The sequence below is a fragment of the Sphaeramia orbicularis genome, chromosome 6 (genome assembly GCF_902148855.1).
Source record: "Sphaeramia orbicularis chromosome 6, fSphaOr1.1, whole genome shotgun sequence".
In the NCBI taxonomy this organism is placed as follows: domain Eukaryota; kingdom Metazoa; phylum Chordata; class Actinopteri; order Kurtiformes; family Apogonidae; genus Sphaeramia; species Sphaeramia orbicularis.
Window position 1 is genome coordinate 26,057,703 of NC_043962.1, and position 24,211 is coordinate 26,081,913.

General features: G+C 37.9%; 1 protein-coding gene across 1 annotated transcript in view; it reads left to right on the top strand.

Moving 5' to 3' along the window:
- Window positions 1-24,211, top strand: part of shank3a (SH3 and multiple ankyrin repeat domains 3a) — a 189,552-nt gene that overhangs the window by 81,871 nt on the left and 83,470 nt on the right. The window contains 8 exon segments of the mRNA XM_030137099.1: window positions 8,345-8,453; window positions 8,967-9,118; window positions 11,085-11,252; window positions 14,122-14,238; window positions 20,979-21,056; window positions 21,549-21,615; window positions 22,669-22,898; window positions 23,251-23,420. Coding sequence (XP_029992959.1) covers window positions 8,345-8,453; window positions 8,967-9,118; window positions 11,085-11,252; window positions 14,122-14,238; window positions 20,979-21,056; window positions 21,549-21,615; window positions 22,669-22,898; window positions 23,251-23,420 — 1,091 coding nt within the window.

Genomic DNA, 24,211 nt, shown 5'->3' on the forward strand with positions numbered 1-24,211 from the left:
TAGGTATGGATATTGAAGATTACTGAGGCTTCCACACTCTCAGACAAACATACTGTGGGATGACTTCCAGGCAGACATAGCATGAGACAAGTGCTTATGCTGTAGACAGACTGTACACACCGTTGCACATACAGGTGTGTGTGTGCAAAGAAACAAAGAAGTATCGACCTTTGTTAACAGATGTAAAACTGTGCACAGTTGCTTTGTAGGAGTTTTAAACACCTACATTAAACCCAAACTTTAATTAAATATTCTTTCATTCAACAACTCTACTAAAACCACCAGCAAGATGTTAAATGAAATGCGAATGTGTCAGTGTGAAACACTTCCTTTTTTCATTTCATTTCATTTGATCACCCATAACCTTTTTTTCTTTGTCTTGTCCTTTGCACTCTTCTCTTCTATTCCTTTCCCTCACATGACCTCCACTTCTTGTGTTTCTGCCACACCACATCATAGCACTGCATTTTTAATGTAAACCACGCTTCTAGACCTTCATACACTGCAATAAATCCATAAATTATACAATAAACTGACAAATAAAACTAGCACAGCCATTTGACTTTTTTTCCCCTATGATGAGTAGTGGTTTAAAAGGAGCTTTAAGCTTTTATTTTGATAGTAAGCCTTGTGTAGAATGGCAGTTCACCAACGACAGCTTCACAGTGCAGCTTCTGTTCTCTGTCTTTGTTTTGGGATTTTTCTTGAATGTTTAGGTGCATCCTGAAACACTTTCATCCCTTTGGTCTTAGTGTACATGCCTTCCATTATGTTAAGTTACTGACTCGATTCTCCATCCTTCAGTATGAGTGAATCACTGTACCAGATTATCAGTAACACTCTAACCCTAACCTTTATCATCAATATCTCTAACACATTTTAACCAATCTCCAACAAAGCTTCATGGTTTTGTTCCATTGTGCTCATCTGCTCAGGTTTTACTTTCACACTGTTTTTGAGAGTAAAGTAGTTTATCCCGCTGTTGATACATTGTTAATTCACCTTATTTTTTAACTTTTTCTGCCTTGAGTTTTTTTTTCTTTTGTTTGTTCAAGTCCAAACCATCCAAAACATGTATAATTGAACCATGGTTTAGTTTGAGTCAGACTGAGTCCACTGGCTGCTGGTCTGCAAGTTCTGAAAGCATATATATATCCCCACTTATTAGAAATAAATCCTGGCAGAATGGCATGTAATGGCAGTTAAAACCCATTATGTGAGTGGGCTATGAGACTGGTCTGGTTCTTCATGTAAGTAATAGTTGTTACTCTCTCTCTCTGTGTCTAATTAAAATGCAGTGCCCCTGCAGGAGGAGGGCATCTGCACAGCCTTTATATAAGTGACTCTTACCAAAACACTATCAGACAGAAACTCATGAGCACTCTGTGTCTGATAAGGGCATTTATGTTTGCAGATAACACAAGAAGAGGCAGTGATCTCTTTTTATTGGCGATGTTACAATTTATGTACAGACCGCTGTTTTTCATACTCCAAAACATACTTGGCTGGTGCTTTTGCATCAGTGGAAAGCCCCCACCATGTTATTTCTTTACAACTACTATCTATTACATATTTGTTTAGTGTAGAGAAGACTAATATCAATTAAATTAATAAGATTAACCACAGCAGTTTCATCTGTTTTGCTCTTCTATGAGTCATAGACTCTGTTTGGTCTGATTCATCAGACTATCAGTCAGTGTCATAACAGTTTTCCACATCACTATCAGGCTGGCTGAACATATAAACCACCTGGTGACAGAAAAACCTTCACTGTACGGACACAACAACTTCACGGTGACAAGATGTACCTGATGAATTTTGAGAATTAATGTGGGCCAGTTATTGGAGCCATAATACAATCATAATTCCCAAGAATAAGAAGCCAACTATCAATCTGTGAAATGATTATTATTATTTATATTGCAGGAGGTCTGGACTTATTATTCTAAACTTTAAACACATGGATCTGCGGGATTGCATAAGCAAAAAGCCTTGAAGGGAATGTGGGGATAACTTTGACCATAGACCATATGCTTGCCTTCACAATGCACAGTGTGTGATATGGCTGTAATGACAGCAGGGCTCTGTGTTGATGGGCCAAGGCATTACTTTCACTTCTGCTCAAAGCCTGTGCGCTTTCCCAACTGTTTAGGCTGTGCTCACATCATCCTGATGCCTGACAATCCCCAGAGCATCCCCATGACCCACTGCACTGGCTCAGTGTGTTTATTGCCTAAGCAGTTGTGACGCTTTAGAGCATGTGTGTATTTTACAGGCCAGCTCACTTTAGGCCAGTGTATGATCCCCTCGAATAAGCATCATGTTGGTGAGCATTGTAATTACAACTCATCCATGATACTGCATACTGTAGGCCAGCTGTGAGGGACCAGGGGCTATGCAGCTATGTAGTAATGAGTGTAAATATAGGGCAGTGAAAGTGTCTGACACACATATGTACAACCTATATAGACCACACATGAATGCACATGAGCTATTGAGCAGTACATTAACTGCGAACACCTCCTTTTATGAAGCTATGGCAGAAGACAAAGAAAATAGAGTACAGCTCAGATAGTGAGTAAAAGAGGCCACGAAATACAGCAAAGAAGTCAGGGGGAGTTGTGTTGTCTCTATGATTTCTGGCCTCCTACCCAGGCTTTTATCAGGTAGTGGCAGATAATCCCCCCCTTAGTAGTGGAGGAGACAAGAGCCTCCTCAGGGTACTGAACTAAAAGTAGGAGCCTTTATTCTCTTTGTCCTGGTGTAGCTGGAGTGGCTCATTTTCTTCCACTGATTAGTGACCCTTCACAAAATGCTTCCTTACTCTGGACTCATGTTAAAACATGCAAATAGCCAAAGAACTGGGTAGAGTAGAGGAAGACCTTAAAATTGTCAAGGGTCTGGGGTCTTCAGGGCTAATACTGATTAATACACTACAAATCGAAGCTCTCAAATGTAGTAGAGGTAAGAGAAAAATAACCAGTTAGCACCACTTGTTGTCTTATCATAATGATAATCAAGTGTTCATGCCTGATGTGGATTTCTAAGGTACGTTATTTAACCTTCATCTTGTGTTAGCTTTCTGTTACCATCTCTTATGTTAACAGGTCAGGTTTGACCCATGTCTGAACTCAGCTGTAAAATACACTGAAAACAATTATCTGTCATCCAATTTGTTTCTCATCTCTTGGTTACCTTGTTAGGCTTCCTTATCCATGAAAATAGCGGTTTTCATATTTTTGGTGTGAGCCTCTGGGCCTTTTTTTTGGTCATTATACCCCTCGATGTGCACTCTGCAAGTCACCAACTCTATACTGAATTGGCTTCACATGTGTGGACAGGCCGGTCTTTGCTTCTTTTGTTTTTGTGCAGGTATACTGGATAACAAGGCAAAATTAGAAGCCCCAAAAGCTCATATGATTGGGAGAGGAGCTGGCTGACAGTGCACTTATGATTTCAGTTTTGGCTTTAATTGTTGCTTTATAATCTTATTTTTACAACTGGGTCGAAACCAACCCTAACAACTCATAGGTCATCATTTCAACCAGAGCATTTCATAATTTAGTGAAAAAAAAATCCTTGATGCAATACACACATTTTATGTGGTTCATTTATGCATTTAAAACCTAAAGTGGGTCGGTGCCAACCATAACATAAGAGGAAGGTTAAATAAGGGAATAACAGTGTCTTTTCTCAAAATCATTCATAGTTTCAGAAGACTGGTGTTTCCAAATCTTTACAACTATCTGAAACACTGAGTACATTTAGGTCTAAATTAGGCTGCCCTTCAATGTAATATAGCATAAACTGGATTTACTTTTAACTTTGCAGTCACTTGCTTTGCTGCACCAGTATCAGAAAGTACTCCTTTATTCCCCATCCTACATACACTGAGAAGCAACACAGACCATCATTGAAAATTTCAGTCACAATATAAAGTCAAGCCAAGTTATAATGAACAGTAACAATGCCTGCAACTCACATAAAACATGAAGTCTGCAGAAACTAACTTGAACTAGCATTTGACTTAGCACTTTTCTCATGAACTGCAATTTACAAATATGCGTTTACAGTTTGAAGTCTGCTTAATGGCTGTTAACGACAAAAGCAGCAAACTGGGGTGACATGAGGAATAAAAAAAAAAATCGAATCTAATAAAAAGCTGAGCCTTGACTGTTGGTAATGTGTCTGTTGGTAATATGAGTGCAGACACCAGACAAATGGTTACAGCTAGGATTGGAGATTGTCAAGCAATTGTGGTGAGACAATAATTTTATTTACAGTCACAATAATATTCTGCTATTATTTTTTGCATCACAGTGTTACACATTTGATATGGGTCATGTAAATAATGTAGAATATTTGGATATTCCAAAGACACTTTTTTACTCCTTGGCTTTTAGTGTGTTTTTTTTTTTTAATTGCTTTTAGTGTTTTATATTGTTTGTTTTATTTTTATCTTTTTATGATTTATGTACAGCATTTTTTTCAGCAGTGGTTGTTCTCAAAGTACTTTTTTAAAGAAAGTTGATTTAGTGATTGATTGATTGATTGATAGAGCCTACTTCCAAATGTAGCATTTTATTATTAGGCTCCGTAGAATGGCACATGTAGTATGAATATGCAGTTTGTGACTGGTTTATATTCAGCTCTGCATGTTACACAAACCAACGGTTAGCTAATATGTTACATTCATTGGAAATCCATTTAAGCATCAATATTAATAGAATTTTCCTTTTCACTACCTATCTACACAGCTTAGTGGGAATTTTGCCTTTTTAAAACAAAAACTGGAATATTTTGTGCATGTAAACATTGCTGTAACAATGAGGGTACTACTGTTTTAAAATGACAGACTATGTTAGCTGCCTGAGAGTTCCCTGCTGTGTCAGTAACAACTATTGAATGGCTCACTGATTAAAAATGGGAAGTGTCTGCTGCTTCATTGGCCAAAATCAGACTAGAATTATTAAGACCACATCTTTCTTTCTGAAGCAAAATGGGAAGTGTCAGCTGGTTCTTTCACAGCTCTGTGCAGTCGACCTGCACGTCTGGATTTGTGACTGAGGGGCTTTTTGTAGCTGTGATGAGTTATCTGTAGCTTTTTGAAGACAGATTTGTTTCTTTCTTTTATCTAGACTGAGCCTGTTACAGGGTGCCCCTGAAGATTCGTTGGTATGCAGAGTTACCGTCATGTTGCATTCGTCTTACAACACATAGTCGGGTCCAATGGAGAAGAGGTTTTACACTGTGGGAGCTACAAAGGATTTTGTTTTTGTGGCAGTTAGAACTTGGATCAGAGTTATCTATTGAATGTTTTAGTCCCTAAATGTATGTATTAGTATCGCTAAAGCTAACAACAGCAAATGGGCAAATTAAAGAATGATAATAAAAAATTTACCTCAATTTAACAAAATAGGGCCACATATTAAACATTAAGTACTTGTACTTAACATCAAGTGTGCTTATAGTGACCTACAATCTGTTTTTGCCAGTCCATGTAAAGAGTATGTTTGGTCTCTCAGCAATGAGCTCAATCACCGCTTCCCTACATTCACTTATTGATTGATTGGCATTTTTGTGTTAGTGGGTTATGAATTTCTACCATAGTTTATTGAGTGGATTCAGGCAGGATGTCATGTTAGTGTAGACAGGATTGACCTCCACAAGAGCTTACATCCTCACATCTCTCCTTTAAAGAACTAATAAAACTAGTCTTTAATATAACTTTTATTTTGCAAACTTTGAATGGCACTTTATTTGGGATCTCTACATGGGATCCTTACTTAATTGATGCACATATAAATAAACTTAAAGAATCAATATCTATGTCAAATGCCTGTTTAAAAAAAGATGTTTAAAAAAAAAACAAAAAAACAACAACAGTCTTCTTTTTTGCACCACCTGAAAGCTTTTCCTCTTATTTTGTTCAGGCTGGGAACTTGACAGAGTTTTTCACTAAATCAGGAAGAAAGAGAATTTTAATACATAAAGAAGACGACATGAAAGAGGTGCAGAGATTAAAGCTGGGAAGACTTTTTTATATTACAAAAGGATTAAATCAGGGCAATTTTGGAAATGTTTTTGAGCTTGAAATCAGGACTTGAATGTTCCTTATTTATTCAAACTTGGATTCACACAACTAGTGCATCAGCTCTGTCTAAGTCATTTAATATCTGCCTATCACTTCAAATTTACAGATGGATTTACTTGGAGCAGAACTTGAAGTAATCTTGCATATATTGTATATTTATTCTGCTTAGATTTTATTGGAGTTTCTATGAAAGTAGATTTTATTGAAAGAGAAGTCTTTATTGCAAATTACTCCCGTTGTGAAGGTAGGTAAATTGAACTGTAGACAAATTGCATTTTGTGCGAGGTGCCTAGAGCTTTAACTGTCACACCGGATCCATGCCAGACCTTTTTGATTATTTGATCATTGCTACAATCATAATTATCACCATTAATATATTTAACAAATTGTCATTGCAACTTGAGAGACATGTTGTTTCTGTCTGTGTTTTTGTGTCTGCGTTACAGATGGAGGAAAAAAAAAAAACAGTGAGAAAATATTAAGGTTTTATTAAGACCGTCACTAAAGCAGATAAATCATTATAAAGCCTTTTTATCAGCCCTCTGTTCAACAGGCAGTAACACACATCAAATCCAGCTCATTACAGGCAAATCATCCCTGAGCCTCTTCAAGGCATTCTAGGCATTATGCAGGACACACAAACACACAGAAACACACTTGCAAACACTCAATGCTCTTCCCACTCCTGTGTACATTGGCTTCCAGAGCTGTCTTTGTATCCCATCACCATAACAACTGCCTCTCAGAACATCTGAAAAAAAAAAAAAAAAAAGGAAAAGGCTAAAGTGAATTTCTCTCACTCGGTTTGACTTGGAGATGGGGAGAGTAGCGGACGGCGGCTTCTCGCAGCATGACAGTGTGGTGTGTTAAACCAAAAGGCAGGCTTGTAGGGGCGAGCTGGCTGCAGATCACTTGGTGTAAAGAGAAAAGAAGTGTGTGATGTGAAATCCAGAAGGTGTTACTTTTCAGAACGAGGGATACACAGTAGATTATGCCGCACATGGTGAGTGTCACAATGGCTGCTGTATCATGTTCGCACACTTGGTTGCAAGTGCACATGCTCGTGTGTGTTTGCTGTTTTGACTGCACTGTGCCGAGTAATTAAGTTGTGTATGTTTTTGTGTATTTGTAGGCTTTCACACATGTGGACGTTATGTAATGAATGAGGCTGAGAAACCTTGAGAGAATGCAATAGTAATGAAAGTTCTCTGCGAAGCTCATTTGGGACACTGCAGAGATGGTGTAATTACATTCTCATGATATATTGAGCTTTATTAAGATATATTGTTTTCAGTGATGTTGTATATGTTCATTGTGGTCTTGCACATTCATTTTTATCATGTCTTTTTCTAAATAATGCCTTCTGTTGGTATAGGACAGAATTATTACACACATATATTCTGGACATTATTATATGTCTGACGTATATTATGACCTAGATTATAATGGCTATAGTAATTTGTGTGAAATGTTTGCATCAGACGCTGCTCAGAGATTCATTTTTCACTCTGTTCTGCGCAGTCTTACAGCCATCAGCAGAATAATGAATGTTTTTAATCATAAATCACAGAGGAAATTAAATGTGTTTGTTTGTGTGAGCGTGTTTGTGTGTGTTTTTGTACTAGGATTTGGGGAGGGACTAATATACTGTACATGCATGTGTACGTTTTGTTGTGTGTGTTTTGTGCAAAGGCTTTCAGACATCAATGTTTGACCCAATCAGGTATAAGTATTGCTCTAAGGCATCGCGCAGTATTATAACCATTATATATAACATTATACATATATATATATATATATATATATATATATATATATGTATATATATATATGTATATATATATATGTATATATATATTTATATATATATATATATATATATATATATATATATATATATATATATATATATAATGAATTTGAGATAAGCCTCCAGGTCTCATTGTCTTGGGACTGATCTCAAAAGGAAAAGGTCTTCTCTACAGTGTTACTTAATGGCATCTCCACTGTCTTTTTTGGTCCATCCTATAATGGCTTATGTATATATCTACTAGTGCACATGGTCCATTTGCTTGGCATGACAGAACAGAAATAAAACCTTCAAACACAGAAGCAGAGAGCTGCGACTTTGCTTTCATCTCTTATCTGCATTATTAAACATCCCCATCCACATGAGTCTGACATCACCCGATCACATCTGTCTCTTCCTCTACTTCCACCTCTCTCCCTTCCCTTGTCTCCCTCCATTAGGCAAACCTGAAAAAGTTTATGGAGTATGTGCAGCAGAGGAACATCGAAAAGGTCTCAAGGTTTTTGGAAAAAGGCCTCGATCCTAACTTCCATGATCCAGACACAGGAGGTGAGAATGACTATAAATGATGACTTCTTTTCCTAATTTATTGTTTTGGGTTTTTTTTTTTCCTGCCCCAACCTTGAATTGGTTTGTTTTATTCTTCCGGTCATTCTGCGTCTGTCTTCACTACAAAATGACAAAGTATGCCCTTTGTGAAATAAGCCCACTGTATGCTGAGTAAAGCTGGATTACTCTCTCTGCTAATCTCCTCATGTTTATGCAAATGTTTGTCCAGGCATGAAAGAGATTTCCCTGTTAGGTGACCTGTAGTGTGACAGATGAGCTGTGAGGCGAAGGAAGCATGAGAATAGGTTGATTTAACACCAACAGGAAGCAATCACTTAGGCCGACTGGAGAAGGACAGTCATTTTAGCAAACACAGCTATTCAAATGCAGATTTACTGAAAATGTAAACCAACAATTTTAACAAGTGTTGTGGGGAATCGTGTCATCAGAAATTGACGACTTCAATTGCCATGAAATGGGTGATATAACTCTTTTTTTCCTTGGGTTTCACAGAATGTCCTCTAACGCTGGCTGCACAGTTGGAGGGATGCGCGGAGCTAATCAAGGTGCTGAAGAGTGGAGGGGCTCATCTGGACTTCAGAACAAAAGATGGCATTACTTCCCTACACAAGGCCGTGCGCAGCAAGAACCATACAGCGCTTATAGTAAGTGCAACACACACACATACACACACAATCATGGCAGAAAGCTGACTCATCTCTTTTATTTCTTTTGCTATACCAATTGCCTGCTTGCAAACTTTCCTTCTGAGAGTTTGCAGGCAGGCAATCTCTGGCAGAGGGCATTTGGGCAATTGAGCACAGAGGGTGCTTAAGTAAGTATGTGAAGCTTAACATGTCCTCTTTGAACAGATTGACATATTCCTGGAATGGCCTTCGATGAGGTTGGTTTGAGGAGGCTTGTAACCGAATGAAAGGGTTTACATGAGTCATATAATTTATTTCCTGTGGAGCCATAACTATTGAAAAAGGATTGTTTACTCCTGCTTAGTTATTGCCATTATCCAGATATTCAATGTCACCAGAGCATGAGTCATATATGAGGTATTTGTATTTTAGGTTTAGTTTTATGAATCTCATGTTCAAGGTTATTTCTTTAAATAATGTTGCATGGTAAACAATTGTGTTTTGGAGTTTTTTGTGTGATTTTGATGACTCTGGTGGATTTTAAAGACGTGTTTATTTGTAATGAGACACTTGTCCATACATTTTGTAGAAGTGCATTCTGTAGGCAAATGGTTCCAAAAATTACCATCAATGAACTTGACCTAAATTAAGTATCATTTAGTGTCCACTAGGGGTGTGACGAGATTAAATTGTGATGATATTTCTCGTTTAGTGAAAAGCTGTATCGCTGGGACAGGGCAGAAGCCTATCAGACTGTGAGCTAAACTTCTAGGTAGGAGGTGGGTGAGGTATGTCACAGTACTTAAGGTGAACCCACCCCCCATCCCCCTGTGCAGTCTGCGTACCTCACAATTTCACTCTGCAGGTGTGCCTGGAAATAAAAAGCAGCAAGTGAGTGACAGATAAGACACGGACAATATGTAAACACTGTAAGAAAATAGTACCGTACACCGTGGCTAACACAGGCACTACGCAAAGACACATACAGAACCATCACAGCTTGCTTCTAAAATTCACTGCACCTGTGATTAAACACCCAAAGGCCAGACAACACCGACAGACGCCTTTGCACCTAAACTCCCAGAGTCAAGCACCAGAGCCAGGCCGTAACTTTTCATTCCAGCTGATATGAGGCCATTTTACAATTTTCCACATATTGTTTGCACTTTAAAAAAATAAATATTTAATTTTATTTGTGGAAAGAAGTTCAACAGTTAAAAGGTCATGCTTAGGTCACGCATGAATGCAAGTTATAAAACATTTCACAATGCATCTACATTGTTTTGTAACTGTTAAATAAAAAAGTCTGTTTGTCCAGTCATATATTTTGTCATTTTAGTCTTCTTAAAACTAACGTGAAATATCATCTCATCTTGTTCTCGTGAACCCAATATCGTGTATCGTCTCATCTCGTGAGCTGAGTGTATCGTCACACCCCTAGTGTCCACACTGGTTGATCATCAGAGATACACAACACATGCTAATGGAAATTCAGGCAAGACACCCTAATATCTCTTAGATAGTATGTTGAAACTACTGAAATGGAATTGAATGGCTTTTGAGGCAATGACTGAGCTATCAGTTGTCAGACAGAGAGGTTTTCAAGCATTAACAGTCAAACACTGACCACTGGCATCACTGAATATCAGCCTATTTGTCGATGGCAGACAATAAGGTGAATATGAGCCAGTATGATGCTCGGCTGATGGATTAATGCACCTCATGTATGCGTCTTATTATATCACATTACCTAAGACGTACTATACACACTGCAGAAGCATTAAATGATGGGATGTTTGGCTGAGGTGCAAATTGAATTATTGTGTTTTTTTTTTTTAAAGCTGAGTTTTGATTGTTTCGATAGAAGAGTCTGTAGAATTTATAGAAGTTGTTGCACGTCTGAAAGATACTATAGAAGTAGCAGAGGGTATGAACTTCAATGATTTCTGAAACATTCCCCTTAACACTAGTCTTTTTGCACTAGACGTTGCTGGACTTGGGTGCATCACCTGACTACAAAGACAGCAGGGGACTGACTCCGCTCTACCATAGTTCAATGGTAGGTGGAGACCCCTACTGCTGTGAGCTTCTGCTGCATGACCATGCACAGGTCGGCTGTGTGGATGAGAATGGCTGGCAGGAGATACATCAGGTAAATATACTCTGATATGCATGTAAGCCCAGATATAAGACTGAGGGTGAAATACAAACAGAGGGGCAGTAAAGAATCTGATTGTCAGAAAGATTTTTTTTTCCGCAGTTTGAGAATTCTCTTTATGGTGGTTGAGTCCTCAGGGGGCCCAAGGGAGGAGATATTTTTTTATGATCTTACAATGAGTTTAATTAACAAGTTTTGAGAGGGTGAAATACAAAAAAGTCTTAATTGTGACAAATGTGGTTGGCTGATGAAATAACCCTTATGTAGGCTCTGTATATGAACACAATTTAAATTTCCATTCAGTATAAATCAGCACCGACTTTGGCTTTGTTTACCAGATAAAGCGAACAGAATACTAAGTTATTGGGTTTAAAGGGCCCAGTGGCACCCAAAAAGCCATTCTACTCTAACTGCAACTGTACCTAAGCTAGTGTCTGGGACTCCCATAATGGGGGTCTGTCTGTGTACAGTGCAGAAATTGGTTCTTGTCCTACAAAGAGCAAACACAGCATATTGTTTTCATTTTATACACATAAAGCCTAAGGCATGCCCTGCTCTGTAAACATAATGGAGGCTTGTGCCTACATGCTGTTTTTGTTTGTGTCAGGGTTTTTGGGTTATGCCCGAGTAGTTGTGACAAAAAGACACTAAAGGTCTGATGGTTTCTCTACTTGAACTGGAACCAAAAAGACAGCTGTGGGATTCACACTAAATACCATGAACCATAGAGGAAATCTTGAAGCAAATGTGATGTCTTTGTATTTGTATTTATTTGTCAGTTCCGATGTTTAGTCTTTCTTTAAAGTTTCGTTTAAGTTTAGTTTTTATTCTAATTTCTCTTGCCATTCTAAATGCATCAATCCAATGAGAAACGGAAGAAAGTCAAGTTTTTTAGTCCTTTTTAGTTCATAATTGCCCATCTTTAGCTCTAAGTTTAATCTCAAACTGTCTTTCTGTTCTTCGTATCTTGATAAGAAGTTTCTTCATGACATGAGTTTAGTTTAGTTAAGTATAGTTTAGTTTAGTTTAGTTTAGTTAAGTATAGTTTATTAATTTGATCCCCATTAGCTGCTGTACACCACAGCAGCTACTCTTCCTGGGGTCATAACAACATAAAAACAAAGCACCACAATTTCCCACAACTTGCTCAACAAATAGGATGTACATACACTCAACAACACAAAAACCAAAATTCAACAACAAGTACACAATGCAAAACAATTACAGTGACAATAATACCAACAGCAGAAAAACAGAATAAATAAATAAACCCAAAAAACAGAAACAAAAAACAGCTCCACAACAAACAACAGAAAAACAAACCATCTAGATGATGTCTCTATAGGATGTGCAATACCTCAGACAGTTATTCTTAGGTAAATATGACAATTCTCAACCTTTTAGAAATTTTAACTGCTTGAATTTCTGAAATTAAAAGCTGTGTTAGTGTATTCCATTCCACCATTGCCCTATATTGCATACTTCCCTGTATTTGATTCGTCCTACAGGCAGGCAACAGGAAATGTCTGTCCCCTGACTGGTGGCCGTCATGACATAAGTTGAACCATGGTCTAATACCTAGGACCTAAAAGCACCGACGTTTGAATTAAAGTTGCCAGTTAATACTTTGAAAACAGTTGTGCTCATCACACTAACCCCTTTTATGAAAATGTTCTGTGCTGTAAACACTGGTTCCTTGTGTCTGTCCTTCTGAGCATAGCAGCATTTTCAGTCCAATCACACATCACATGTAACCTTCATGCAGCTTTCTAAAAAGCAAATGTCATTATATGCTCACCAAGAAACTAGCAACACAGTCATTTTTTTACTCTATATACGTGCATAGAGACGTTATGTTTAAATGTAAAATGGTGACTAAGAGAATTCCTCTTGGATTATAAATCGAACATCCTGTACTCTAGGTACAATAGTACTTGTTTCTTTTTCATTTTCTTTCTTCTCCTTCTCCAAGTTCCAAGTGTCCTTTCCAGCATTAGTATTCTAGTTGTATATGTCGTATACAATAGGATACCCTACGGAAGGTCTGATAAGCAACAACAATCCCAGCATCATTTGTGCACTGTCTCACTGCTGTCACACACTCTTTGCTAGACAGAGCACACATGAGAGAAAACAATTGCTGGGGAGAGTCAGTGTGCGTCTTTGTCAATGACACAGGACAAAACCAGAGTCAGAGAAAAAAAAAAAACAGATGAGAGATAGATAGAGATTAGATGAAAAGTTTATTGCTTCCAGTTATGTGAACCAAAACGCTGAAAAAAGGCATCAGTCTTGCCAGGAGAAGTTAACTCAAAGATTTACATTTAGCCTCAGGTACTATATGTGATACAAACAAGGTTTTCCGTTACTTTCAGAGCCCAAGGAAAAGCTGAAGATTCAGTAGTTTTAACATTTTTAGCACTCCTTAGGTTTTTTCATCGAGCTGGTCTATAGAAAAATGGATTTGAAAACCTTTTGTGTTTGAGAATATTGAGATTTCCCCACTGTAATCATTGCTCTGTTTCTCTTTTATGGCAAAAGTAAAGAATATTTACCTTATAAACTGTTTTTGTAAAGGAATAAAACTGTTTTCACTGTCTTGGGCCAAACGGCAAAGATATGAGCAGTTGTTTAAACCATATCACATTGATTTTTATCTCCTCGTTTTATTCAATCAGTTAAAAAATAAGGTGAGATAAGTTGTTGATTCTCTTGGTTCAGATAAATTTTCTAAAATATATAATTTCCATGTGTTCAGTGCAACTTTTGTTATACCGTGTAATTTGTGTGCATGCCCTTTAACTCTGCAATAAACACTACTTCATTTAGTAGGAAGAATAAATGTGTCAAATTCTCTTTTCAGGCGTGTCGCTATGGCCATGTGCAACACCTGGAACACCTTCTGTTCTATGGCGCTGACATGAGTGCCCAGAATGCATCCGGAAACACCGCCCTGCATGTGTGTGCTCTCTACAACCAGGTATGGGCTATTAAAAGTGATTATATTCAATAATGAGTGTTTGGGAAGTAAGTCTGAATTTATGTTTCTTCTGCATCACACAATTTATATCCTTGGATGGTGTTTGGCACTAAAAGATATGAGATGTGTGTCATATTCATATTTTTGCATCTCCAAGGTAAATGTCAGTTTAGTCTGTTTTCTTCATTTTAGGCCTTAGCAAGTGACTGAAGAACATTTTTTTGTAAACACTGATATTGTGCTGAACCAGAAGCTCACCACTAAAGTTGAAAAAAAAAAAAAAATCTAGAAAATTCTAGCCCTGGAACTATTATGTTTTTAGTGTGTGCCTTGTGGACACTTACATGGATGTGCTAGACCTTCAGGTTTGGAGAATGTTATTCAAATCATGCCTTTCCTCTGTGTGTGTTTGTACTTCTATACTCTTCTGTGAATTTGAGTGGCGTATCCAAGCAGAGGTAACCTTTACATGGTCATTATCTCCACTGTGTTGCTTATTGAGATAATGGATGAAAGGGAAGAAGAGTGAAAAGAACTGGCCCAAGTGGGAGTGTGGTGCAAAAATGCCCAAAGATCCAAGACCTTCTCTTCATGTGGGTTTCCATTATTTCTGGTATATTTCAGTTTCAATAAAGGCAGCAAAAAAGGTATTGCTACAGGTGTTTATTCTATGATTTGGGTCTAAAATATGATCAATGCCTTGGTGGAGGTTTTGTTCTTTGTCCTTGGGTGATATCCTGCTCACACAATTATGATTACAGGTATGTTTTACCTTGGTCTGTATTTTCATGTGGTTTAGAATAAGGCTACTGTTAAGTAAGTCAAACTGTGAAAACGCCAATCTATATATATCAGAGATATTATAACTTTCTGACTTCTGTTTACCCTGTTCTTTGCACTAAACATACAAATCACAGAACGAGGTTTTTTTTTTTGGTTTGAACACTTAAAAACATCCCGACGCTGTAGTTTTCAAGTGACACTTGAGTCGGAGTAAGTGCTGCATTAGAGTAGGCTTTTTGTTGTAGCTGGAGATTAATACAGATTTTCGTGGACTTTTTTAAAAAAAAATGTCATAGTATATTTGTACAAGGAAACGTTGGTAATAGTTGTAGTTTCAAATTAAATTGTACACTTTTAAGGTTTGCAGGAGAGAAACATACAGAGCATATTGTAAAATATTCATAACTGTGTTCTATATCAGGAAAGATACAAGAGGATACTGGGAGAGGGCAGAGAAAACAGGATGCTCTTGGGATAACTGCCAGTGCTATTATGTACAGTTTGTCTATGTGCTGTGTTGTACTGTTGGGTAAGGAAAACATGTAACTGGGTGTTCTCAGAGAGGCTTTTCAGCTTCTTCACTGGGATAGAGAAAGTAGCACTAAGTTCATGAACATTAAATGAATGCACTCATCTTTCTCTTTCTCTCATAAGAAGATGAAATAGGTGTGCATTCATGTGTGTGTGTTTATGTGTCGTAATTTTAACTATGTACTTCATGAGTAATTCCAGTCATGAGGAATGACCTGCTTCAATCGGACTGGAACAGTGTAGTCTCAGGAGAGTTTCTGTGTGTGTGCACGATGATGTGTGTGTAGCATTTGGAAAGCACAGCATCAATACTTAATACAAGCTGTTTGTAACACATCCATGTGACCCAAGCCATTGCATGTTCCACTTCTTAACGGAGGAATTAAATCAAAAATAGAATGAATGAGTGGTCTAATTTACAGTTTGTTGTTTAACTTGTAAGTCTTCACTTTGGTAATGAACTCATGTGCTTCGGCTGCTGCAGACGGCGGTTGTCCTGCTAGTGGATACAGAACACCATGTGGGGTTGATTGATCACAGAAACGGCATGTCTTAGCAGGGTTCCAGGAGGCTTGAAACAGGTCTGGCTCGGATGATTACGCACAATCACAGGAAGAAATGGGCTGACAGAATTGACTGAGAAACTGGTAGCCCAGTGGCAGAGATCAATAGATCCATATGGAGAGAAACAGAGAAACCGAAAGAGAGAATGAGCATCAAAAGAAAGGACAGAAAAAAGGCGAGGAGAGAGAGAATGAAGAAAAGAACTCAATCAGTGGTTCTGAAATCCTGTTCTTTGGGTTTGGCTGGTGACAAACATTTACTCACTGGGCTTCAAACCTGGAGTGGTAATCTGCAGCTGTGAATGGGGGCTTGACAGGGGGTTTTTACCAAGCAAAAACATCCATGGGAGGCGGCTGGATGGATGTCAGAGAGAGGACACAGCAGGAAATGGCAAATGGGGATAACTTTCAAGAGAGAAATCAATGCAAAGTATACTGACCAGTCAAAGCAACTCTTCAATTCCTGGAAAAAACTGCCTTAGAAAAACTTGAGATTCTCTCCTTTTTGTTTGATTGATAGAAAACACATTGAGGGGTATTGCTATATAATGCTCTAGTGTTTGGTATCACACCACTATTGAGCACAAAAGTGAAGAAAAATGCTGCTCTTATATGAACTGATCCATTCTTAAATCATGTATTTTATGTGCTGTAGCACTATGACTGTCCAATGTGAATCAGTTTAATCAGTGGAGACTGCCAAATCTGCTCCTCCAATTCTAATGAGAGGAGGGATCCTCAAATGTATAAACATAGCTGTGAAAGATACCATCTGTCACACCCTTTACACATGACTGACCCACGTCATTACTGTAAAGTATTCGACTTCCTATGCAGCTAATGTAACCACATCTAGCAAACCATGGTGAGGACTACTGAAATGCTCTTTTTAATGAATTCCTATAGGAAGCCTCAGAGAGAAGAGTAAGACAGATGGCCTACACTGTAATTGGTCTGCGTGTGTGTTTGTTTGCAACTTAGTGTCGAAACATACTAAATGGGGCAAATTTAAGAATTCAGCTGTTTTTCTCACCTTTTTTCACTGAAGGTTACCTATTTTAACATCAACAGAAGACACAAACATAATGAAACAAGGTAGATATCTTGTTAAATACATGCAAATGGGGAGATTTAGATGTGAACAGGATATTATATGTAGACTGTACACAGCTGACTGTGACAGCACTAAGTGACTTTAAAGCTGGGCTATGTGTTTATTTTTTAAGGTCATAGGGTCAAAATTCCATTCTAACATTAAAGCATGTTGGAAGAAACTACAAGTGTACACATTAGTTTAGCTTTATTTTCAGGGTTTGCAACATCTTGTGATTGGAGACTCTGGCTAATCACAGAGATTTTCAGAGAGAGGGTCCTTAGTGAGTCTACAAATATATCGGCTTTTCAGATAGGAGGGGCTCCCCATAGGAGGATGCAGTGGAAAGAGTGTGAAACTTAAAATGATGTAGAATTTGCCTTTTCCTCTGTCTTCTCCAGCTTTGAGATGCAGTGGCAGATAGATTTTGAGCGTCACTAGGCAAAATTGTGTTGTAACCTTTCAGCATATTGTGAATCTAGTGGTCTGAGGGGACGTCTATTCCTGTGCATGCGTTTTCACGCTTTAGAAAATCTCCCCTGTAACTCAGACTTTGTCCAGTCATAGGTGTTTTCAGACAAGCCAGAAGGTTGAATATGGGATTGATGTGTCAGACAGAACATGACCTTGCCCTTATCTACCCTGGGTCTCAACATAGAAGCTTGGAAAACCTGTCATTTTCCATAATGACATGAAAAGATGGCTTTCTATAATTATATTTAGTGTTTTGGTTTTGATGGAGAGAAGATAACTGTAGAAGACAGGTGTGTATTTTCAACCTCTGGCAATTTTTATTTCTCAATTTTGGCTCCTGCAGCTTTATGTAATACACAAGTCATACAGTGTATTATTTATTTTTTTCTTTTAACTCTGAGTTTTTGCTAGTCCTTTTATCCAGTCTGCAGGTATGTGTGCATACTGTAGAGAATGCACATGCCAGTGCATTCCACTGTGTAATGTATGGGTGATTAGTAATTAGCTAAGCTAACAGCTGTAGGCGTTTATCTCTATAGGTTTTTGGCTGCTTTAGACCCTTAGTGGTCGTGTAGACTATTAGCAGTAAGAGTAATCATGCATTATTCATGACATAAATCCACTTGCGGAATACCGTCTTTGCCTCACCACACATATGTTTACATCCACTTTGATGGTTTGTATAGATTGCATAGATACCCAGCGTACATATGAGACATGCTTAAAGACAGACCCTTCATTGCCTTGCTGTGTCTTAGACTGTCCCACCAAATATGTACATGGAGGAGACAAGAAGGAGACACAAGGAGAAAAGAGTTAACAAAATGAGACATCCTTGCCCTTAAATGTCATTTTAAAGAAATGCTGGTTAAAATAACACCTCTTGTATATTTCACAGATGCCAGTCACTGAAAATGCCCAACAAAGAACACACCTGTGTGTCCTTAGTCATGGTTCCTCTAGCCAGATACATTTTAAGACCTGAAACATCAGTAAAGGTGAAGAGCTGAGATTGATTTCTGGATCATAAGCAGGAGGACCAAGGAGAGAGGAGTTGTAGAGTCAAGGAGGCAGAAATACAGAAATTAGAAGAGCCTGGAGTTAGGTTGACTGAGGAGGGTGCTCTGGTGCATGTTTTGTCAAATATCAGTAGTTTGTCTGGTGTGCTGGAGGTTTCTCAGATGTCAGCTGTTTTCATATGTCTATATTATTCACAGAATCGTATATCCAACTACATGTGTCATTGGTTATGATTGCTTATCACATCAGTGGCTCACATTTTACAATTATCTTTATATAACTATGCATTATATTCAACTTTTTTTCCACTGTATTCAACTTTAACTTTACTGTCTGTTTTTAATATGACAGCTTAAAGGCATTTTAGCAAAGTTTGGTGTTTTAAAACTTGACACAGAGAATAAAATTTTTATTGCAGAAGTACATTAGTTCCAAATATTGTTTATTGGCTCTGGAAAAAAAGGTATCAGTTGATTCTCAGTGTGTGTTTTTGTGTGTCATGTGTGGGTGGGTGTGGGTGTGCCCCTCAATGTGCAGACTCTGTGATTCTAGAGGAAGGCTAGTTGTGTTAATTCTGCTCTGTGTTAAATTACATATCGACCTCAGCCAGCCTGAGCATAGAGCCATAACCCTGTCTATCAATCTACAATTGAACTATTTTTTGCCAGAGGCAGCCTGTGCTCATTTAGGAAAATATGGTTTGACATACAAAAAACAGAAATGTGCGATTGTGACCTATGAGAACATCTGTTTTGTGCTTGTTGGAGTGTATTCTATTAAATTGAATATTTTTAGTTAATATGTTAATGTTTAATGCTCTTTGACTTTGCTTGTAAGCAAAAATGAGGTTGTGTGAGTATGCTGATAGCTCACACTGATCAGTCCTTCCATGAGGTTTGGTTTGAAGTCATGTGACTGGGGCCTCATTTTCTGCAGGAGTATTCTGTTTCAGTTTTTTGTTATGAATTATTCAGCGGAATTTTGCCTTATCTGTGTCTTGAAATAATGTTTGTGTAGACTAAATGACAATGAATCTGATGAACCATTCATACTCTCCTTAAAACAGCTCATATACAGTTGCGGAAAAAGTTATTAGACCACCCTTGTTTTCTTCAATTTGTTGTTCATTTTAATGCCAAGTACAACTAAATGTAAATTTGTTTGGACAAATATAAATTTTTGGACAATATAATGATAACAACAAAAATAGCTCATAAGAGTTTCATTTCAGAGCTGATATGTAACCATTTCCCATGGTTTTTTTGATAATAACCAAAATCACTTCAGTTCTTACATCAATATCTATACCATTGTACTGACAAAAACAGTGATTTTAGGCATTCCATGTTTTCTTTTCTGTCTGTTTTCATCCCATGATACACACAGGAGTTAGTACTTGATTGCATAAGCATTGTTTTTGATGACTTTTGATGGTCTAATAATTTTTTCTGCGACTGTATATATATATGAGAGAGAGAGAGTGGTGTGAATATTTTGCGTGATATTCTCACTGTAATTCAGTGACAATGTAATTCAGGAAACTAGCAATCACTTGTAGTGTAACCCTGCTGTTACAGCGCCGTAGTGTGTAAGTAAGGATGGCTTTTCATCATCTCATAAAATATACATTATTATGCTTGTCAAACTTAAATTATTCTACTACGTTGTGGAGATAAATACATCTGTACCAAAACATGTCAAAGGTGTGGCCTTGTTCTTTTGTAGACTGCAACTAGAGCTACGTACCTTTAAGTCATTTCAAGCATTCCTTATCCTGATCAAATAGCTTGCTTGTAATGCTGATTTTGGCACCAACTGCCACACTGCATAGCCTACATATAAATTTATTCCACTCAGCCTTTAATGTTTTAAATCTAACCATGTCCACACTATTAGGGTGTAACAATTATCCAAATCCACTTTCCTTAGGAGCAGTATACCTATTAACTTAGAAAACAAAGATAGATTAATAATAATAATAATGATGATCATAAAAAGAAAAAAAGAAACTTCTGTTAAGGCAAGTCACTTGCAGTTAGAAGACGATAAAATAAATACAATGTGTGTTATTTACAAAAAGTATACAGGTTTCCTGAGGTTAATAGTTTAGTTTTATTTGAAACGTTATGCAGACATCATCTTTCATCCCTCCATCCTTGGCTGTTTGAGTCATTTGGTGTATTTGTGTGATGTGTTGTGCTTTCTTTTTCTAGTAGATTAATTTTCAATTGCATTTCTAAGTTCTAGTCAAACACATACATTTCTTTGTCATTTAGGATAGCTGTGCACGAGTTCTTCTGTTCCGGGGAGCAAATAAAGAGATAAAGAACTACAACAGCCAGACTGCCTTTCAGGTATGTGACTGTTATTATTTGTATTATCATTCATTCCTTCTGTGAAATTACTGGCTTGCACTGTGGACCTGCCTTATTCAAACCAGTGCTGCATAATTGAATGTGTTGATTGCTATTAAAAACTTATTAAACAGTGTAACGGCTCTTAACCTCACTGTCTCGTGATTGTGGTCTGACTCTGAATTCCAGCATTTGTGGTTGATTAAGTCTGTGTGAAATTGACACTGACACAGATTTCCTGAGCGGTTCAAAGTTAATTTGTTTGTACACAGGACGCAGTGGTTCACACATTACCCAGACCATTGTCAGACATGAAGATTTTGTACATCTGCTGCCACAAAATAAATGTGTGATAAAATCTGTCAAATGTTAATTAAAAGGGCAAGCGTGAGATGGGAAATGAGCTATGGTTTTGTGAGTTACATAAAAAAAAAAAAAACTCTTTTTTTTTTTTTGGCTATTTCTGATCTCCACTCTTTCCTAACCCCCCAGGTGGCCATTATAGCAGGAAACTTTGATCTGGCTGAAATCATAAAGGTCCACAAAGCATCAGATGTTGGTAAGCTGACAGCAGTGCCTGTATATTACAAGGCTCCCTGAGTGTTTTATAGGTGTAAATGCGAATTGAATGTCAAGGAGCTGTCTAAATGAAGGATGGCTGGGCGTGGATAGCGGAGATGCTGAAGGAAAGTGTTTACTAGGTGAATAGTGTGTTAGAGGAAATGGAGGAAAGAGGATGAAAATGTAGTGTGGAGAATGTATCAGAGGTTTGTTGGATCCCTGCTGAGTTGAGCAGTCTGTCTGTGACATGGACATGCAGGAAAACTCCGCCATCTAGTGTATACAGGATGAAATGCCCTTTTGTTCATACTGTAATATAATCAATTTTTTTTATTCTTTGCAACACGAGACAGCATTCCTGTTATGCAATCTAGTTGTGTCATCTTCATTAATCCCTAAAGAATGTTTTATTCTGTAATTAATTGGCATTTATATGATAAATTGGATAAATAGATTTTTTCTTTTTGTGAATATTACCTCAAAAATGGTTTAATAAAGTAACAGCAGCTCAATCAGTAATGGGTGCATTGTATTTAGTTCTTGAATGACTGCATGTATGTTGTCCACCTAATACCTCCACTAGAAAAAAATGCCCCTCTAAACACAAGTGAAAAAAAAAAAAAAAAGGATATTTTTGCTTGAATTAAACAACAAAATCTGCCAATGGAACACGTGAAAATTATCTTGGTAAGATTTCTTGAAATTTTTTTCAACATCTTTTGTCTAAAAATAAGTTCTTATATGTTACTGAAAAGTTACTCTTTAGGTGATTATGTCTTATTTTAAGTGTGATGAGATATTTTGACTAAATTCACTTGGTAAGATTTAAATTTTTTTCAGTGTACCTAAATACATGCATACTGCGTGAAATGGACTCACAACTGTAGATAAATAACTGTGTCAGACCTGTTATCTCTGTGGATTTAAACCAATTTGAGTGACCTTGAGAAATGCATCATCGCAGTTGCTTCCATCCAAGTATTGTGTTTGCTGCAGTAGCTGCATATGATCTGATGCCTGAAGTTAAGATGTATCTTTTTTCTCCGCTCAGTGCCTTTCAGGGAGACCCCCTCCTACACGAGCCGTCGACGTGTGATGCCTGGCCCCCTGCCCTCGCCACGCTCTTTGCTCCGCTCTGCTAGTGACAACAATCTGAACGGGGACCATGATCACATCCATGTTCAGGGCCCTCGAGAGATCCGTGGCCGTCAGGGTCACTCCCCCGTCCCATCACTACGTAGTCTGCCTGCTTTCGGGCAGCAGCACAGTAGCCTTGGAGAGGTAAGATGTGTGTTTGGATTTGTAAGTGGAAGGAACAAAGACACTAAAAACAACATGACATTGGCTCAGTCCCAGTTCAACACTGTTCAGAATATAGTAACAAGGAGCAGATGTTAAAATCATGAGTTAAATTTAATATTAAAGAATTAAATTATTTGTAACAAATCTGTCCAAATTTGCATGTGGGACAGAACAAGGGGCATTTTACATCAGCTGTCCATAGATTTGGAATGGATCAGGATTTTATTGACATGATCGCTCTTTTTTTTTTTTTTTTACTCAAATGTCGCACAAAGATAATTGTCATGTACTGCATGTAGACATCCTTGTTTTTTATTCCGGTTTGTGTCAGAGTCGTCATGGAGAGATCCCTGACAGCAGCCTCCAGAGTACTGGCAGCTCCAGATCCTCCCATTCCCGCTCTCCTTCTCTCCATCACATGCATGAAGATGACAAACCTGTTCCCAGAAGGTCTCACAGTCATGGATACCCTCATGGGTACGGCCCTCGTGGAAGACTCAGGTCTGTTACCACGTTTGCTTAAAATTCATTTAAATTATATAATATTTTAGCATCCTCACATTGATTTTTTTTTTTTTTTGCAGATTTAGAGGAATAGACATTGATCCTTATGCACCTACTGAACTTTACTTTTACAGTCTTGACAGGGCTTTGCTTTAAAAAAAAGATCACATGTGACTAGCTTTAGTGACTATGTACCTACTTTGATTTTTAGACCTTATTTCATCTAACAAACAGTCCCATGTGGATTTCCTGTTTGTCACCAGGCATCATTATGCATCTTATTCCATCTGCTCCAAGCTGCTACTTGCAATAAACATGACATAACATGAATCAGTGTATAATCCTTTTTCGTTTACTTACTCATACATCAATCTGAGGCACATATGAAAGTCGTTTTCCTGTCAAATAGTTCCTGAAACCTGCCTAGAGATGTCATATAAAGCACAAACGGTGAGCGGAATGTATCTGTGGACATGTGCCAGATTAATAGTAGCAGACTAACACTGATCAGTATGCGATGTCTGGTAACTGCTGTCTGTGTGGCTGTTATAAGGTCGTGCCTGTGTCAGCGTATGGGGGCAATGATCAGCGGCTGTTTATGTAACAAGCTGGGCAGAAATTCCGGATTTGTCCTGCTGGGAGGACAGTGGGCAAAGAACAACCGAATACATGTGTTCCTGTTTTTCTGTGTCCTTATGTGTGTTTATGTATAGCCATGGGTGCACTGATATGTGCATGGATGCTTGCACGGTTCAGAGATAGACAGATGGAAAGGGCCTAATAATGAT